Raw genomic sequence first — 16,272 nt, forward strand, 5'->3', positions numbered from 1 at the left:
TAAATGCTAAAAATAAAAACCCAAAAGCTTAATTATTTTAATTTTTCACATTAATTTTGAGTTTATGTGAAAATTAGCACTTTTTACTTTTTTCACTAACCTAACCTAACCTAGCTTAAAATTGAATATCCAACAATTTATTATCGCGCCGGCGTAAATTATTAAAAGTCGCTGGAGCTGTGTAGTTTGTGAAGAAAATATATATGTATGTATGTACTAGATATGCAGGCAAAATATTTACATACGATACACGTAAAAATGCAATTGCTTTTGAATTTTATTTTTTTGCGGAAAGCTTAGAAATTTTCACAAGTTTTCTAACTATAAAAGGCAGCGGCAACTTTCGTATTCCAACAAAACGTTGTTAATTGGCCAGAAAGCAATACGAACGCTACCGGAAAATATCAACTTTCACAAAATATCGACACAGCGACAAAAGCAATAAAAACTAGCATGCAGAATTACAATGTAAGTAACTTAGAAAATTCCAATATTTTCCTCGATTAACAACTATTACATAACCCTTTTAGCATACTCTAATAACCTCGCTACCGATTACGTCATTCTTTCAGTGTCAAAACCTCTGCTATATGATCGTGTGCGCTCTCCTCGGACTCGCATATGCACGCCCACTTTCTGATGGTAATAGCGTTGAGAATCTCCGATCTACCACAACTGCAACTACAGTAGAGCCCGACACGCTCGATACAAATCAACCGGAAATGCAACAACAACAAAGCACAGTGAACGGACTCGACGGTTTAGTAATTATGAAGCCCGCTCTTGAAGCGCCACTTCCATTTGAGTTGAACGAACGTGTGCGTCGTGCTTTGTCCGAGGCACAACTCAATGAGCCGGTGGATGTGGATTTCGATATGGAACTAGCTGAAGTGAATCTATTTCGTCCACTCTTTCGTTATCGCGCCGAAGTGGCACGTAACGTGGGACGCACGCGGAGAGTTGGATAATCTCAATGATTCATTAAAAAAATATATTATATTTATAATTAGTTTAAGTAATTTTTGTACCTCATTATTGGTTAGTGAAATAAAAGATATGTAGTTAAGGAATATGTAACTGTTGTTTTCTGCTTTCATGGAATGACTTAGAAAAGTCTTATTTTACAACTGTGAAAGGTTATATCTAAAAATTTAAATTTAAAAAATATACTGTGTTCGAAAATATGTTGCCACCAAGTTCTAAATAATGCAATAAAAAAATAATTTAATTAACATTAGAATATTTTTTTTTTGTAAGCCCAAAAGTGTTAATTAAAAATAATTTTGAAATTTTGAATCCAACATACCGAATTTGAAATATAAATAATAAATTTTAGTCCCGAGTACTCATTAAAAAATAATTTAATTCACAAAATAAAAAATAATTTTAATCGCAAAGACGGGATCGAAATTGATTATTGCAAATTTAATTTGGAATTAATAATAGCTAATCTAATTTTTAAATCAAAACTTTCGAATAAGTAAATTCGCAACTCTGGTTTCCATAATCCTTTGTATATTAGAGTTGGCGGGATAAACATTTCGACAAAAGTCACCCTTAAAATATTCATTGCAACCCCGTTTTTGGCAAACGATTCGAAATTCCATTCGAAAATGCAACACACTACCTTGCCGGGTTAAAGTTTTTATTTGGTACTAACTTATGTTCCATTTAATCGCTGGAATGCAGTTAAATCAAAGAATCTTTGCAAGCAATAATTACTTATTTAAACGTTTTTAGAGTAAAACTAAAAATATTTCGAAAACATTTCAAAATTATTGACTATTTAAAATCTTGTATACAGCCATATTTAGCACTTGAGTACTAAAACTGTTACTATTCGAACGCGCTGAAGCAACCCTGTGCAATCAGCTGTAGGCAATCCGGTTCGTTCGAGTTCGAATTCGGCAAACGCATCGGTTGCAAGTTATTTATTTTGTGGTGCATTCTTTTCCAGAAAAACTGCAGCGTGAGTAAACAAGTGACTATTTTTCTGCAGAATTGGACACTGGACACAATTGCAAAAAAAATTTAGATTGTAGGTATTAAAGTTTGTGAAAATTTGATATTTTTCATCATTGCGCATTAGTTTGTGAGTGTGAATACACATACATACCTACATTTATAGACATAATTCTATTTCTTTGTGTGGTGATTCATTATTACGAAAATCGTAAAATAGAATGTGATAATATTGTGATTATAAGGGGAATCCCGTATTAGTATGTGTGTCAAAGTAATCATGCTTAGTTGCTTTTCATTATAGGAACTTCAGTGTGGATAATGGCTGAGGAGGAATCGTTTGTAATATTGGGCAGCTGCTCGCAACCAAATTCTTTGATTTCAGTGCATGATAATGCAACAACACAAGATGATAACAAAAATACGACACTAACACAAGTCAACGAACCAATATTAAATGATGAAAAATTTAACTCCATAACCACAGCTATAGCATCGGCCAGCAAACCTACACAGGCTTCCGATAGTAACTCTGGACAGTTTGTTGGACATGGAGTTTGGAAACGGAGCATTGACTCGGCAAAAGCAATGGAAGCATCCAGTCAACCAGGAAGTTACGACGTATGGCAAAAGAGTAGCATAGTTGCCAAAGATAATGGTGAACTACAGTCGGATGATACAAGCGTAAAAGGATGTACTACGACCGGTACCATACCAAAAACCAGCGGTGTGGAGCAAAAAAGTGAAACTAACACAAAGGAGAGTTTAACAAACTCCATGGCAGTAAGTTATATAATGGGTCAGGTGCCAGCCGATGCCTTAAAGGTAATTGGTGTGTCAAGTCGTTATTTTTTAGGACGTAACAAAGTGCAAAATTTATCTATTAGTACTTTTTTTTTTGGATTTCAACAAATTTTGATCGCTAACAAGAGTGTGATAAGTAAAGCAAATATGAGATCAAAAATAATAATTTTTTTTTATATAATAATAATTATGACATTTCTTTATTCCAGGCCAGTATCCATTCACAATTTCCAAGTGTGTCTTTAGAAGCTTGCGAAGAGCTCACAACTGTTATGAGTGATTATCTCAAAATGAAAGGTATGCAAGATTATGTCACATAAAACCAAAATAAAAATACTATTTCAAAAAATGTGTTTCAGATGTGCTCATACAAGTTAATAGCAAAATGAGTTCATGGTTAGAAATGAAAAAGCAAATGCAATCTAACGAAATGGAAAATCGTCAGAAGTTGCAACAATGCCAAGAGGAAATAGCTGCAGTGAGTAATTCAGTCATTCATATATGTATATGAGTTGATTGAGTTTTTCTTTGCAGTTACGTAATGAAAACTTAAATCTGAAACGTGAATTGGAGTCAAAAATCGAGCAAATACAAGCCTGTGAAGCTGTACGAAAGCAGGAACACGAGGAAATTGTAAAAAATATTTCCGAAAAGTCGGCGTTAATCGCTAATATGCGTACACAGATCGAAAAATTGGAATTACAACAACTTGTTAGTATAAATCTTTATAAATATTCAGCTTTCAACTTACTATAGTGTGTACTTAATTTTGCAGTCATCATTTGAGGTCGTTTCGAAGTTGGGAAAGAACGGTGAAAATTCAGAAAAGTCTGAATATGTTACACGACTTGAACATGAACGAGTAACTAAAAATTTCGAACGTAGTATGTCACAACTACTGGCAGAGAAGCTGGAAATCAACGATATGGTATGTATTTCAAATAAAATTTTAAATAATATAAAAATAAAAATTAAAAAAAAAAAATTTAAACTAAACTTTAACTAAACATTCATACTTCCCAAATGTCTTATTCTCATTTATATACAAATACATTTTATTTCATTACAGCAAAAACAATATATCGATGAAATAAATTGTCTCAAAGCAAATCTAACCGTATCTGAGGAATTAGTTAATCAACTACAATCCGATATAGCTTTGTTGAAAGCTAATGACAAAGAGAAAACTGCACAATTTGAGATTTACGCCACACAACGCGCTGAAATGCGCGAAGAACTTGATGTACTGCGCCAGCAAGTGGATGTCTACAGTCGCGACTTTCAATTGGAGCGCACTGCACGCGAGGAGATGGCTGGCGAAAAGGCACAACTGCTAGACGATTTGCGTGCACTGCAACGCAAAAATCATGAACTAAGCGAACTAGTTGGTCAACTGGAGGAACGTATAACTGCTTTAACACGGCAACGAGTCAGTCCACCAACAACAGCATCAAGAGTAAGTAGTTGCAATATTTGTATACAAATTAATTGTATAAAAACAAAAACATAGAATTATTATTTACAGAATATCGCTACGCTGACACCACCAGCTCCAACTACACCCCAACACATATGTCCAATATGCTCAATTACCTGTTCATCTCTAACCACTTTGCAAGAGCATGCCAACCAGTGCATTGATCGTAATGTGCATACATAAATATATCTATTATATATTATTATTTCTGCTTCTGATAAAACTTATCGAAGAAACGTAGATGTATAAATATCTACTACTATATATTTATATGTGTATTAATTTAATTATAAATGAAAAAATATATGATTACAATGTTCATTCAAACTTACCAAATCAATTTTGTATGTTTTTATTTTGTTTGTTTGTTTTGATTGAAGTCTGCATTATACATATATGTATGTACTTTTCAAAGTGTGACAGGCACGCGATTTTTCATTTATAAACTAAATATATATTTACAAAACACAATTTAATAGTGATTAAGTTCAAATGGGTCGGTATCCGATTATCGAACGATAAAATACATTGTAATGAGCGTGACGGCTACAATTTACTAAGTATTGGAGGCGCTTCTAACGCCCATATGCGCTGCATTTCCTTATTCGCTACCAAATTACTGAGCACTTGTATATCTGCAAAAATAATTACATACAAATTATTGCAAAACTTCACAAGTAAAATAAAGCCTGCATACCATTTGTACGCGCATATTGCTCCAACCATGTGCGTATCTGGCAAATAGGCACGGCGGTGTTTAAATTAGGGTAGACTACATTTCCAACTTTTATATTTGACACACAGATACCCAGAATAGAGCCTTGTTCATCGAACATCGGGCCACCGCTTTGGCCAGCCTGTACGCAACCATCCGACATGATAGCGCCCGGTGAACATTTAATTATACGCCCTTGAAATATGGCTGGATTGAAATCATATTTCAAATTAAAGTTGACGAAATACGGAAATCCAGCGTTATAAACTGTCTGACCCAATGATGGTTTAGCACCGGATAAGCGTACACAGTAACGCTCTGGAATATTATCAGGTGCAGCTAACAAAGCGACATCAAAGGGTTGATCGTATTGCGGATTACGCCACAGCACTTCCGATTCGAACTCACCGTCCACGCTGCGACACACTGCCTTCGAGTTTAACTTTTTGTTGGATAAATATTTTCCGCGAAAAATTATGAATTGGCGCAAAGTTTTTGACGTAAATGCATGCGAAAAATATATGTGTATATTAGAAATGGCGTTAGTGTTGCAAATAAATGTCAAAATTAAATGGCGTCCGTTCAAGCCAAAAACAAAAAAAAAGTCATTCAAACGGAAGCTATTTGACAGTTAAGCGCGCATTAATTACGAGCTTTTTTAGTGCTTGTATTATCATTGTATATTTTATTTAAATATTTATATGAATATTTACCTTGAAAACAACGTGTGTACAAGTGAGTATAAACTTTTTGTTCAACACTTTAACAAATGTGCCAGTACCTTGACTCCCAGCTGCTTCAATTACAACCATGGCACGTTCCCCTGCAAAGTACAATTTTAATAGCACTAAGTTCAAAATACATAAGTATTATTACTTTCAATTACATGGAAAATTTGATGAATCTCTCGGTACACGCACTGAAGTAATGTTCAAACCTAGTTGTTGCATGAAATCGCGCAGCAAGTACGCAAAGTTGGCCGCCAGCGTCAAATTGACATTTTCCTGCTGTCGCTGAAAGGATGTGCACATGATCATGCCTATTAAACGCCTGAAAATACAAAATTCTACACTATTGCATGAATTTCTCTACCAATGCAACGCAAACCAGCTTACAATTTGTTATTGAAGACTGCCGCTCCCTCACAGCCCAGTGCCAAAGCATTAGACAGCACAAAGAGACACCCATCGCGGCCCATAACATTGGACACTTTGCCAATGCTGATTGTCTTGTAGAAGTTTTCCAGGCCGAATGGTGTGCACATCACCAGCACATCGTCCAGTGTGTGTATTGGTTGCAAATAACGTAGATAGTGCGCAATGTGTCGTAGAAAACGTTCAAAATTCTCTTTAACACCGTCACAACGCATGCTTAACACTAGAAAACTCGAAAGCAGTACGGCATTATGCGTTTCGGTTGCACTATCTGTCCGATCATTGTTCAGGAAGCGCAGAACATGTCGTGAAATCTCCGCCGAGTTGAATAGATACAATAACTTGGCACAATATCTTGTGAGGATATGTGGTTGCTTCCGTCGTGCATTCGGCATGGGTAATTTGCGTCTATCGAATGTCACCTGATAGTTTAGCGCACTTAAATGTTTCGCCTCATCGCTACTACCTTCCTGCACATTAATTAGCTTACATTGGTGTAATTTATGTATGATTTTTGTGCTGGGACAGACATCTTCTCTATCGGTTTGCGTTTGAAAAGGTGCCACCGGACGTACATGTGGCTGCAATATGCAACCCGATGTTATGATGATCTCATTGTTGATAATGATTGCAGATTGCTTGGTCACTGGATGATTGCTGATCTCCAGTAGTGCATGCCTGATCTTTAAAAGCATTTTTCACTATGTAGTTATTTTAATATTCCAAGCATTAGACATTAAACCTGTTAAGTGAATTCGTTAGGATGTTTCTCATGAATTCGCATTCCAGTTTTACCTGTTCGCATGTCTCTAACCATCCATGTATGTGCGTATGAATTCCAAGCTAACGCACAAAATCTAGTGCTTATAAGCTCTTGCAGCTGTGCTGTGTATTTACCTTTGCCGTTGCAAGGTGTGCAAATATTTACTGTGCCAGTTCAACCAATATCAGCGTGGAAAGTTTTCGAAATACCAATTTGTTGAACTAAATCGCTTAGCTTCGTTATCGTACGGAGTTGCAACAGATTGGCGAGATCAGAGTCCTATTTTTTGTTTATTTCTTTGTTTTGCTATGCTTTTCTTTTGTTCATATGTAATGAGGGATTTTTCCTACAATTGAGGCATTTTTGAGATGGTGAAGTTGGGAGCACAAAACCGGTTACTTTATGAAAAGTTATCGAACATGATTTTATCTTCAATTCAATTTATTACTATTATGAAAAGGCATTATTTTTCGCATCTAATTTGAATATTATCGTTTGAAAAGCAGTATATTTGTATCTAAGGGATTTCTTCTGGTGGTCCATACAAGAATTTGATTTTGATTGGTTAGTTCATATGGCAGTTAATGCGTCCGGTCAGAACATTTTGTTGGGATTGTACTTTTGCCTTAGATAATAATCCTTGCCAAATTTAGGCAATAAAGATCTTAGCAAGTAAAAAACTTTTCCATTCACTCGATTTAATCGTTCAGTTTGTATTATAATTTATATATACATATGTATATATATTTATAGGTCCTCCGATGTTTTCTTCTGGTTGTTACGAACTTAGTGGCAAACTTAAAATACTCTGTTCAGGGTATATTTAAAGGACAGCTTCTAATTGACCGCCAACTCAAGGATTATTCAGAGACCTGTTCTAGAATCCCTTCATTTGAAGTGAACTGAAAGGAAGCTCGGGTAAATATTAACACCACCTTATAAAGATACAAACTAAATAATATTTTTTATTCATTTACAGTAATCTCCGGATGATTAGAAGAAATACCAGTACAAATTATCAAATATTCCTTCTATTGACGTAACTTAATTTGATTAAGCCACTGTACTCGACAATGAAAACTAAAACCCGACTAAATGCTGCAGAAGCTTTGCTTGATTTACAAAAGTCGCTTTCGAAAAGCTCAATATTCATTCATAAATGTAGTACAAGCACACTTACAACAAAAACTTAACACCCGCTTGTCTTGAGAGCCAATGTAATTGTAACTATTTGTGGTGGGGATGCCACAAACCCGGCAAACGAGAGCGAGAAACGCTCTCACGCAGCCATTTGCGTTGCTCTGAAAGTTGGCCAATTGCTGAGTGGGTGGTTGAAAGCCGCTAAGTGTACTCCATCTCATTATGTTGGAGTTGTTGCTGCTGGCCAAAGCTCCGGTGTTCTGCTCCAACTCTGCTATCACTAACGGCAAGAGCCAACATAACTGGTTCAGTCATTTACGTGACGGCATTCAAGTCAGTCGTTTTTAAGCTTTCACGTTGTTCAGTCGTGTTGGACGCAGTGAGCGCTTGCCAGCTGAATGTATTGAGTTGAATGTGCGGTGTAAATGAATAAGCTGCAATTGTAGCCAGTGCCGGAATCGGAAATCGAAAAATTAATTCGGGATAAAAGTGCTCGTGTGTTTTATAAATTTTATATAAAATTTAAAAGTGAAAAGTTGTTAAGGAGTAAAGTACAATAAACGAGTTTGCTGCCTTTGAGCTGTGAAAAAAGGTGCGCCACACACATAAACGTACGCGAGAGCCGTCTACTCCTTGCGGCGGTCCCACAAGAATATTCTGGTGTCTCCACAAAGCAAAAATTAAACAACAGCAAGGGCATATAAAAATAGCTGCAGCAGGTTAGATTTTATTTTAATTTATTTTCATTCTAACTATGATATAGTATAAAGAATATAAAGTGAGGGGTTGTAAAAATATTACTTGCGCCTAAAACGTCGATGATACCATATTTTACCCTTTAGGATAGGCGAAAAAGTTTCTTTTGCGTCCTTTGCAACCTGCTCCACCTCGTAGACGCTCTCTCGCACGCTCGCCGTAACATTTCCGCTTTTCTATGCGCACTCACTTGCTCTCTTTCGTTTTTCCGGTGTGTCGCTTGTGATAGCTCTCACTATGCTTTTGTGTAGCACCCCTTCCAAGTGAACTTTGTGTCGTGTGGGGCACCATATGCGGCCTATTATCACTTTTTCCCGCTCAAAATGTTCATAAACTACAAACAACAACAACAAGCAGGTTGACGACCGAAAACGTAAATAAATGCAACAAACGTTGTTGCAGTGCTCTCCACCTCCACCTCCTCTTTCTATTTTCTACTTTCGTCTGTGTTGTTGTGTTAGGCTTTGTAATTTTTTTTACCGTAATGTAATAGTAATAGTACGCGAATGCAAGTGCCGGCTCTTGGTTGATAAAGTAACCGCGTTTGCTGCCCTTTTTAATGTTGCTGCAGGGTTTTTTGCGTGTGAAGGGTGTGAAGAGAGCGCCACAGCTGGAGCGTTGCATAATTTTGTTCGCAAGCTGTGTTGTGTGATTTAAATTGATGTTTTTCGGTGGATAATTATTTATGCAAAAATTTGGAAAAAATAACATTTCATAATAATAATAGTGATAAAATAATTTTTTTTTTTTCACATTTTAAATATTTTTTTTTATAAAAAAAAATATGTAAATTATAAAAGAAAAATTTATTTTTTATAAAAAAAAGAGTTATAAACTAAATGTAGTTTTTATAAAAAATTTGTATTAAAAAAATAATAAATGAATACATTCTCTATAAAAAATATTGAATTATTAATAATAAAATAGTTAATAAAATTTGTTCAAAAAATAATATAAAATTAAAAAAAAATAAAATTTCATAATAATAATAATAATAATAAAGATTTAAAATGCGAAAAAATATTTTTTATCAAAAAATTTTATGAAAAAAATTTACAAAATCCTATATATTTTTTATAAAACTTTTCTATTAAAAAAAAATATATAAAATAATATATTTTACATCTTTCTATTCTACAACCCCTCTAGATTATTGTCCTATATTTTTAAGTTCATCCGAGTAATTGAATATAGTTTCCGTAGTATAGAATTGAGAATTTGTGCGCTCGAGGCTAGCTAGGCTAAGTGCGCCGTCTGTAAACGCGTTTTTCTCGAAGATGTGTTTTTGAAGCCGGTTGGCAAGATTTCTCGAGAACTACTCAACCGAAATTTCATGAAATTTTACACAAGTCTTTGAGGTACAATTCTTAAAGGCTTGGACAAGAGATTTTTTTTTTTTCGATTACAACGAATGGAAAAAAATTGAAAATTTTTTCTGAAATGTTTATTTTTTTGTCAAAATGTCTGCCAAAAATCCGATTTTCAGTTTTTTTCCTTGGTCTAAGTTCTAAGTTCAGATTTTAACTAAAACACGTATTTTTTTCACCTTAGATGAGCCTGCCAATGCTGATTTATATATTTTATTAATATTATACAAATATATAATTTTATATAAAATATATATTCATACCAAAATCTCATGTTTATTGCTTTGCGCCAATGAACTCGGTAGACATGCAAGCATAAGCGGTTTGAAGTGCAAGTTAAACACAACTCATTACGCTGAATATATAAGTATATAGACATATATACATTTATGTGAGTACAATAAATATATGACGTGCAATAAGGCGCACACTCATAACATTACATACATATGTATATTACACTTTTATTTACCCAACTGTGCTAATAAAAATATATTTATTTCTATTTTTTATTTAATATTTGTCGCGTCTTGGATTTCATTGCCTGTCTGCCGGCTCTAGATATTATACCGATACATATGTATGTATATGTACATATACATGTAAAACATGGCGTGTAAGCGGCCTAGAGTGCGTGTACACACTTTTTGTTGTTATTCCTCTTTTTTGCAGTCAACCGCAACTCTAGTTACGTATACGCACTGTAAGCAAAATTAAGGTCGAATGCAGCGAGGAAATTTAATGCCGCAGAAAATGTTTACACAATTTCCATTTTACTCACTTCAGTTAAGACAGCATTCGAACTGAGGTTTTTCAATATGTCTAGAATTTATTTAGCAAAGGCAGAATGTGACAAATACTGTTATATGCGTGCTAATGGGTGTGAGTAAAGTAACTGTGCTTGTTATTTAGGTGAGTGAACTGTTTTAGTGGCAAATATTTAAAGCCATATGCTTTTAAGCATTTTTTATAATTTTTTGAATATATTTGTTCTATATATTCACAAATGTATGTATATGCATATGTACATAGATAAGTTGTTTGTATACGCATGCTTATTCTGCAAACCTATTTACCTAGCCACGCCGGTAATTAGTTTCATACACAGCTTCAAATGTAAATAAAGTCAATGTTTGTTATTTATATGGGTAATGTTGTTAAACACATGCATATATTATTATTCACATATATAAATAAGTATATATTTGTCCTCACTTCGACAACCTCCAATTCGTATTAAATACTTTTGCAAATAATGGAGTTGGAGGTACTTCCATGGGCTTGTATTTTCATATGTTTCGTTATACGTAAATATATAATAATTATTTAGAAGATGTAAGCCAACATTGAAGCTTCTTTCTAACGGGTGTTTCAATAGGGACGCTACAAAAGTACCTCAATGAAATTCTTTATTCCTGTGAAAGTATCTTCGATGGCATTATGTATAGAACACGATTTCTTTTTAATGACCACCACGGGCACGCTTGTAGAAGTCCAGACGCTGAACCAAATTATCGAAGGTTTACAAACATAAATCGGCCGATACTGCTGCAACATTATGTTCTATATTCGTACGAAGTACATCAATCGCCGCTGGCTTGTTTGCGTAGACCATCGACTCTACGTAGTCTCACAGGAAATAGTCTAACGCCGACAAATCGCACGACCGAGGCAACCAATTGACTGTGCCATTTCGTGAGATAACACCTTCACCAAACTTGGTTTGCAATAAATACATACATTGTGACATTCGCTGTGTGGCTTGTGGCCCCGTCCTGTTAGAACCACATATTGCTCAAGTCCATATTATTCAATTCGGGCCAAAAATATTCGGTTATAATTGAGCGGTAGCGATTCTCATTCACAGTAATGTGCCGGTCTTGATCATTAGGGATGAAGTACGGCCCAAAGACGTCGGCGGCCTATAAGCCGCAGCAGTCCGTAATTTTTTCGGTATGTAATGGTGACTCATGGAATGCGTGTGGATTGATCAATAACGCATATTTTGCTTATTGGCGAAGCCATTCAGCCAGAAATGAGCCTCATCGCTGAAGATGAGTTTTCGATGAAAATCCAGATAATTTTCAAGTTGTTGCTCAGCGCAATTTACGAACATTCTACGATTCTGGTGGTCAAGCAGCTTCAGTCTTTGATTCAATTTGATCTTGTAATGATGTAGACCAAGATTTTTTCCCAAAATTCGCCACAACGACGTCATAGAGATGCCGAACGCTTAAGAACGACATGTGAGAGATTGATTTGGGTCTTTTTCAATTAGTGCGCTTGCGGCAGCAATATTTTTGACACTACGGTCACTTCTTTGTCTTATTGGCACGGGAACATTTTGTTCTGTGCCCGTGGATTCACATTTTTCCACTAGACCCTCAGATCAACTGACGTATTGCTTTTAAAGTTGAGGCTACTGACTACGTATATCGGTAGTTAATTTTAATAATTGCGATTCGTTGTTAGATCCTATATCTTTCATGATGAAATGGCAAACCTTACTGAAGAGAAATGTCAAAAAACGGGGAAAAATATGGCGTCGTTTGCTGTCCAAACTTTTGTAGCGTCTCGAAAACTCGTTAGTTGTCGCTCATCGACCCACTCAACTTCTGCAGAAATCTTAACGAGTAATAATGAAAACAGTTGAATTACACGTAAAATGTCTTTTCAATCGTTTTCAATTTCATACCATTTTTTCTGTGTTCCTTTTAGTTTTTATTCGTATTCAAGTTCTAAGTCAACTAAGAATTTACCAGACGAGTTTTTATTTGAGTTTTGGCTATTTAGACCACTTGAGTCGGTAAGTCAAATACCACCTACTTTTCTTTGGTGAGGTGTGAGTGTTGGTTGTACGTTTACAGTTACTCGTTTTTTACAAAATTTACATCTGAAAGCATCAACACTGTCGATCAATGTAGAATTCTATACAAGAGAGCATAAGAAAAACTCATTAAAATTATACTCGTATAACTCAGCCAGCACTATAATTTTATGCCTGATCATTTCATTTATACTAGTTGTTTGTTCGATTTGCCACTTTCCAAAGTTTGACGAACTAAGAAAAGCTATCATTATATAATGTATAAAGACTTAATATGCATGTATAATAAAAATATATATTTAATGTATATAAACTTCTCATTTGTAAATAATATTACTTCGCTGCAGAACAGCTGTTCTAAATGAGCATAGCAAAGTGTTTGTCAGTAGCAATATCTCATGGTTTCTATTCTCAGGTTTCTATGAAATTTTCACATAATATACTTATAAACAGATGCAAATAAAATAAAATAAGCACTTGAATGCAAAATACATGCGACCAAGCGTAACTAAGTGGCATGAATACTGAGTTGTCTTTAAATTATTATTGAATCAAGAAATATGGCTTTTCAATAGAATAGACAGAAAGATCTTTATTTCGTTCATGCATTTATTTACTTTTTCTTTGTGTAGAAAAATAAATTTCCCATAATTTGTTGCATATTTTTTTGATAAAACAATAGAATTGTTGAAAGTACAGTGACGGGCAATTGAGGGTTAAAACACGGAAGCTATGTACATACGTACATATGTATATTATGATATTACCGTAAGGAGATGCTTGCCTATGGAATGACATTGCAGTCAAATTATAAATACAATCCGAACTAGGGTGGGACATTTCTTATATTATTTTTGAAAAAATTGCCTTTTTTCCAATCATCGGGTGACAGTTTTTACTGTACTAAACTTTGAATTCATAGTATAGCATAGAAAAGATAAACTGATGGAGCTGATAGAACTGAGCGGTTACACTTTATGTAGAAGACTGTAACTCGAGAACTATTTTAGATAACGATTTAGAATTTTAGTATGTTATTTTTAAAACTATAATTTATTGAAATATCAATTTATTCATATTGATTTTCAAATTTCTGACTAGGAGTGCCCCTTAAACTGTTCAAAGTTTTCCGAAATCTGCGATCATATACATAAATATGTACATACATTAGCGGGTATTAAGAAAAAGTTCTATAAAAATTGTTAAAAATCCACTTAAATATTAAGGCTGCATTGTTTTTATATAACATCAGCAATTGAGAATTTATACTTATTATAATGCATGTGTTAAAGTAAGGTAGTAATGAATTTGATAAAAAAGTAGAACCACCCTAATATTTAAATTAAATACGCTGATTATTGTGCAATGTCAATAAAATTCTAGTATCAGGAAAACTTTAAATTTATATTTGTTAATTCAAGAAAAAAATAGAACCACCCTAATATTCAAATAAAATATGCAGATTATTATACGATGTAAATTTTTTCAAATATTTGAAAAACTTTGAAAATCAATTTTGGTAAAAAACTAAGAACCACCCTAATATTCAAATTAAATATGCTGATCAAATATTTGGAAAACTTTAAATTTATATTTGTTATTTCAAGTAATGAGTTTGATATAAAAAATTAGAACCACCCTAATATTAAAATTAAATAAAATTTTTGGTAAAAAACTAAGAACCACCCCAATATTCAAACTAAATATGCTGATCAAATATTTGGAAAACTTTAAATTTATATTTGTTATTTTAAGTAATGAGTTTGATATAAAAAATTAGAACCACCCTAATATTAAAATTAAATACGTTGTTTATTATGTAGTGTAAATTTTATTTGGAAAACTTTGAAAAAATTTGTTGGTAAAAAACTAAGAACTACCCTAATATTCAAATTAAATATGCTGATTATTGTGCAATGTCAATTTTGTTCAAATAGTTGGAAAACTTTGAAAATAAATATGCAAAATAATTTGAAATAAAAAAGTTTGTACACAAAGTACAACCCTAATACATAAAAAAACTGTTTTATAAGTTTAAGAAAAAAACTGAGCTAATTTAAAAGCAAAAAATATAAAAAATAAAATAAAAAAACATAAATTAGAACACCCCTAATACACAGCTGTAAATTAAAAAATCACTAATTTTTGTGGAAATTTACAAATTGCATCAGCAACAACTATTTGCTCTGGAAGCAAAATTCGCACTCTACGAAATTGTATATGAAAGGAAAATCATAAAAATGATCAAGCAATGAGATGTTAATGAAAAGTATTATTCTTCTTAGAAATCATTTTATAATTGCTTTCTTTCACTTTTCCGCAACTAAACAATCAATCGCCGCGAAATGCGGCTCTGCGAATAATTGCAGGTGTACACAACTTTTCCACACATTCGCACACTACAAACACCACAACAATGCATAAAAGAGCTTTCAATAAAGTGATAAAGTGAGAAAACAACAATAAAAGCGACAATAAATGAATATTATTGACACGAGTAATAACAAACCTGCTTGCATCAGCGGCACTTGTCATCAAAGGCCAATGAATCGCGTTTATTTCCGCCAAAGTGGCAAAGTCTCTTTAAATGCAAAACTCACTGTGTATGTGTGGATGTAAAATGTTGAAAAAAATGCATTAAGTAATTGTCAATATTTTGCAATCAAGCAAAAACATGCTGCTCAACACGCTTCGTCTCTGCAGCCTTGATCGTGACGAATCCGTTGAAATGACGCCCAGCGCATGCGCAACCCAAATGCATTAACTAATGCCGCTATTCACCATTGTTCTGTGCTCTTAACAGCCCAACGGGCACTCGCCAAGGTCATTTGGTATTGGCTAATTATTCGCTTGATCGCAGAGCAATTATTTTGCACAGGAAATACGCGCTTAGTTACGGTCGCAAGTAGTTTGCCAGTAACTTGAGTATAGTTGAGATAGAGTCTATATTGTATTTTATACATAAGTATATACGAGTGTGATGCATTGCACGAGCCACTGCGCGTACTCGTTCTTGGCCTCAATGCCCGATAGAAGTGAATTGCAATTAACTTTTTGCTTCTTTTGCTGGAATTTATTTCTTCTGGATTTATTTCTTTTTCAACACTTTTTAATGGCTTTCGATCTTCGTGAGTGTGACAAGCGCCTTTTGTGAGCGATAATCACTTTTTGATTGTCATGCTTGTATTTACACACAGTTTATATGCATTTGTGTCTCAGAAGTGCCTTAAGCTGTGCAGAAGACTCAATTTAATTATATATGTAATTAGGTTGCAATTAACAATGAGCTAGCACAATAAAAATTAAA

At 34.1% G+C, this 16,272-nt stretch overlaps 4 protein-coding genes across 10 annotated transcripts in view; 3 read left to right on the forward strand and 1 right to left on the reverse strand.

Moving 5' to 3' along the window:
* The first annotated feature begins 343 nt into the window (after nucleotides 1–343).
* Nucleotides 344–1,077, forward strand: LOC105234254 (uncharacterized). Its single transcript, XM_011216551.4, has 2 exons — nucleotides 344–468; nucleotides 573–1,077. Exons 1-2 carry the CDS (start codon nucleotides 454–456, stop codon nucleotides 966–968), a joined length of 411 nt encoding a protein of 136 aa, XP_011214853.2. The 5' UTR covers nucleotides 344–453; the 3' UTR covers nucleotides 969–1,077.
* A 754-nt stretch (nucleotides 1,078–1,831) lies between these two features.
* Nucleotides 1,832–4,583, forward strand: LOC105234252 (NF-kappa-B essential modulator). Of its 7 annotated transcripts, none has more exons than XM_011216545.4 (8): nucleotides 1,832–1,969; nucleotides 2,267–2,787; nucleotides 2,976–3,063; nucleotides 3,126–3,244; nucleotides 3,301–3,477; nucleotides 3,542–3,694; nucleotides 3,836–4,222; nucleotides 4,277–4,583. In XM_011216545.4, exons 2-8 carry the CDS (start codon nucleotides 2,284–2,286, stop codon nucleotides 4,424–4,426), a joined length of 1,578 nt encoding a protein of 525 aa, XP_011214847.2. In that variant the 5' UTR covers nucleotides 1,832–1,969; nucleotides 2,267–2,283; the 3' UTR covers nucleotides 4,427–4,583. The 7 variants fall into 7 exon arrangements, with proteins under 7 accessions (XP_011214847.2, XP_011214845.2, XP_011214848.2 ...); XM_011216543.4 differs by having other exon boundaries at nucleotides 1,871–2,038; XM_011216546.4 differs by having other exon boundaries at nucleotides 1,881–2,038; nucleotides 4,292–4,583.
* Nucleotides 4,584–4,635: 52 nt separating this feature from the next.
* Tysd1 (Peroxisomal leader peptide-processing protease) lies at nucleotides 4,636–7,178 on the reverse strand. The gene is made up of 6 exons (XM_011216550.4): nucleotides 6,908–7,178; nucleotides 6,074–6,854; nucleotides 5,845–6,008; nucleotides 5,672–5,781; nucleotides 4,941–5,400; nucleotides 4,636–4,878 (listed from the first exon to the last, which is right to left on the reverse strand). The coding sequence occupies exons 2-6, from the start codon at nucleotides 6,805–6,807 to the stop codon at nucleotides 4,790–4,792; spliced, it is 1,557 nt and encodes a 518-aa protein (XP_011214852.2). The 5' UTR covers nucleotides 6,808–6,854; nucleotides 6,908–7,178; the 3' UTR covers nucleotides 4,636–4,789.
* Nucleotides 7,179–7,992: 814 nt separating this feature from the next.
* LOC105234251 (kelch-like protein 17) overlaps nucleotides 7,993–16,272 on the forward strand; it is a 60,622-nt gene continuing 52,342 nt past the window's right edge. Inside the window, exon 1 of the mRNA XM_011216542.4 lies at nucleotides 7,993–8,734. The gene's annotated coding sequence lies outside the window, so the exon portion shown is untranslated. The remainder of the gene's footprint in view (nucleotides 8,735–16,272) is intronic.

The sequence above is a fragment of the Bactrocera dorsalis genome, chromosome 3, assembly GCF_023373825.1.
Source record: "Bactrocera dorsalis isolate Fly_Bdor chromosome 3, ASM2337382v1, whole genome shotgun sequence".
NCBI lineage: Eukaryota > Metazoa > Arthropoda > Insecta > Diptera > Tephritidae > Bactrocera > Bactrocera dorsalis.

Bases quoted from the DNA above. Each gene is read 5' to 3' on its own strand.
- LOC105234252 (XM_011216545.4), top strand. From the start codon at position 2,284: ATGGCTGAGGAGGAATCGTTTGTAATATTGGGCAGCTGCTCGCAACCA. The intron at 2,788-2,975 runs GTAATTGGTGTG...TCTTTATTCCAG, and splicing joins TGCCAGCCGATGCCTTAAAG to GCCAGTATCCATTCACAATT. The intron at 3,695-3,835 runs GTATGTATTTCA...ATTTCATTACAG, and splicing joins AGCTGGAAATCAACGATATG to CAAAAACAATATATCGATGA.
- Tysd1 (XM_011216550.4), bottom strand. From the start codon at position 6,807: ATGCTTTTAAAGATCAGGCATGCACTACTGGAGATCAGCAATCATCCA. The intron at 6,009-6,073 runs GTAAGCTGGTTT...TTGTATTTTCAG, and splicing joins GCAGTCTTCAATAACAAATT to GCGTTTAATAGGCATGATCA. The intron at 4,879-4,940 runs GTATGCAGGCTT...TTATTTTTGCAG, and splicing joins GCAATATGCGCGTACAAATG to ATATACAAGTGCTCAGTAAT.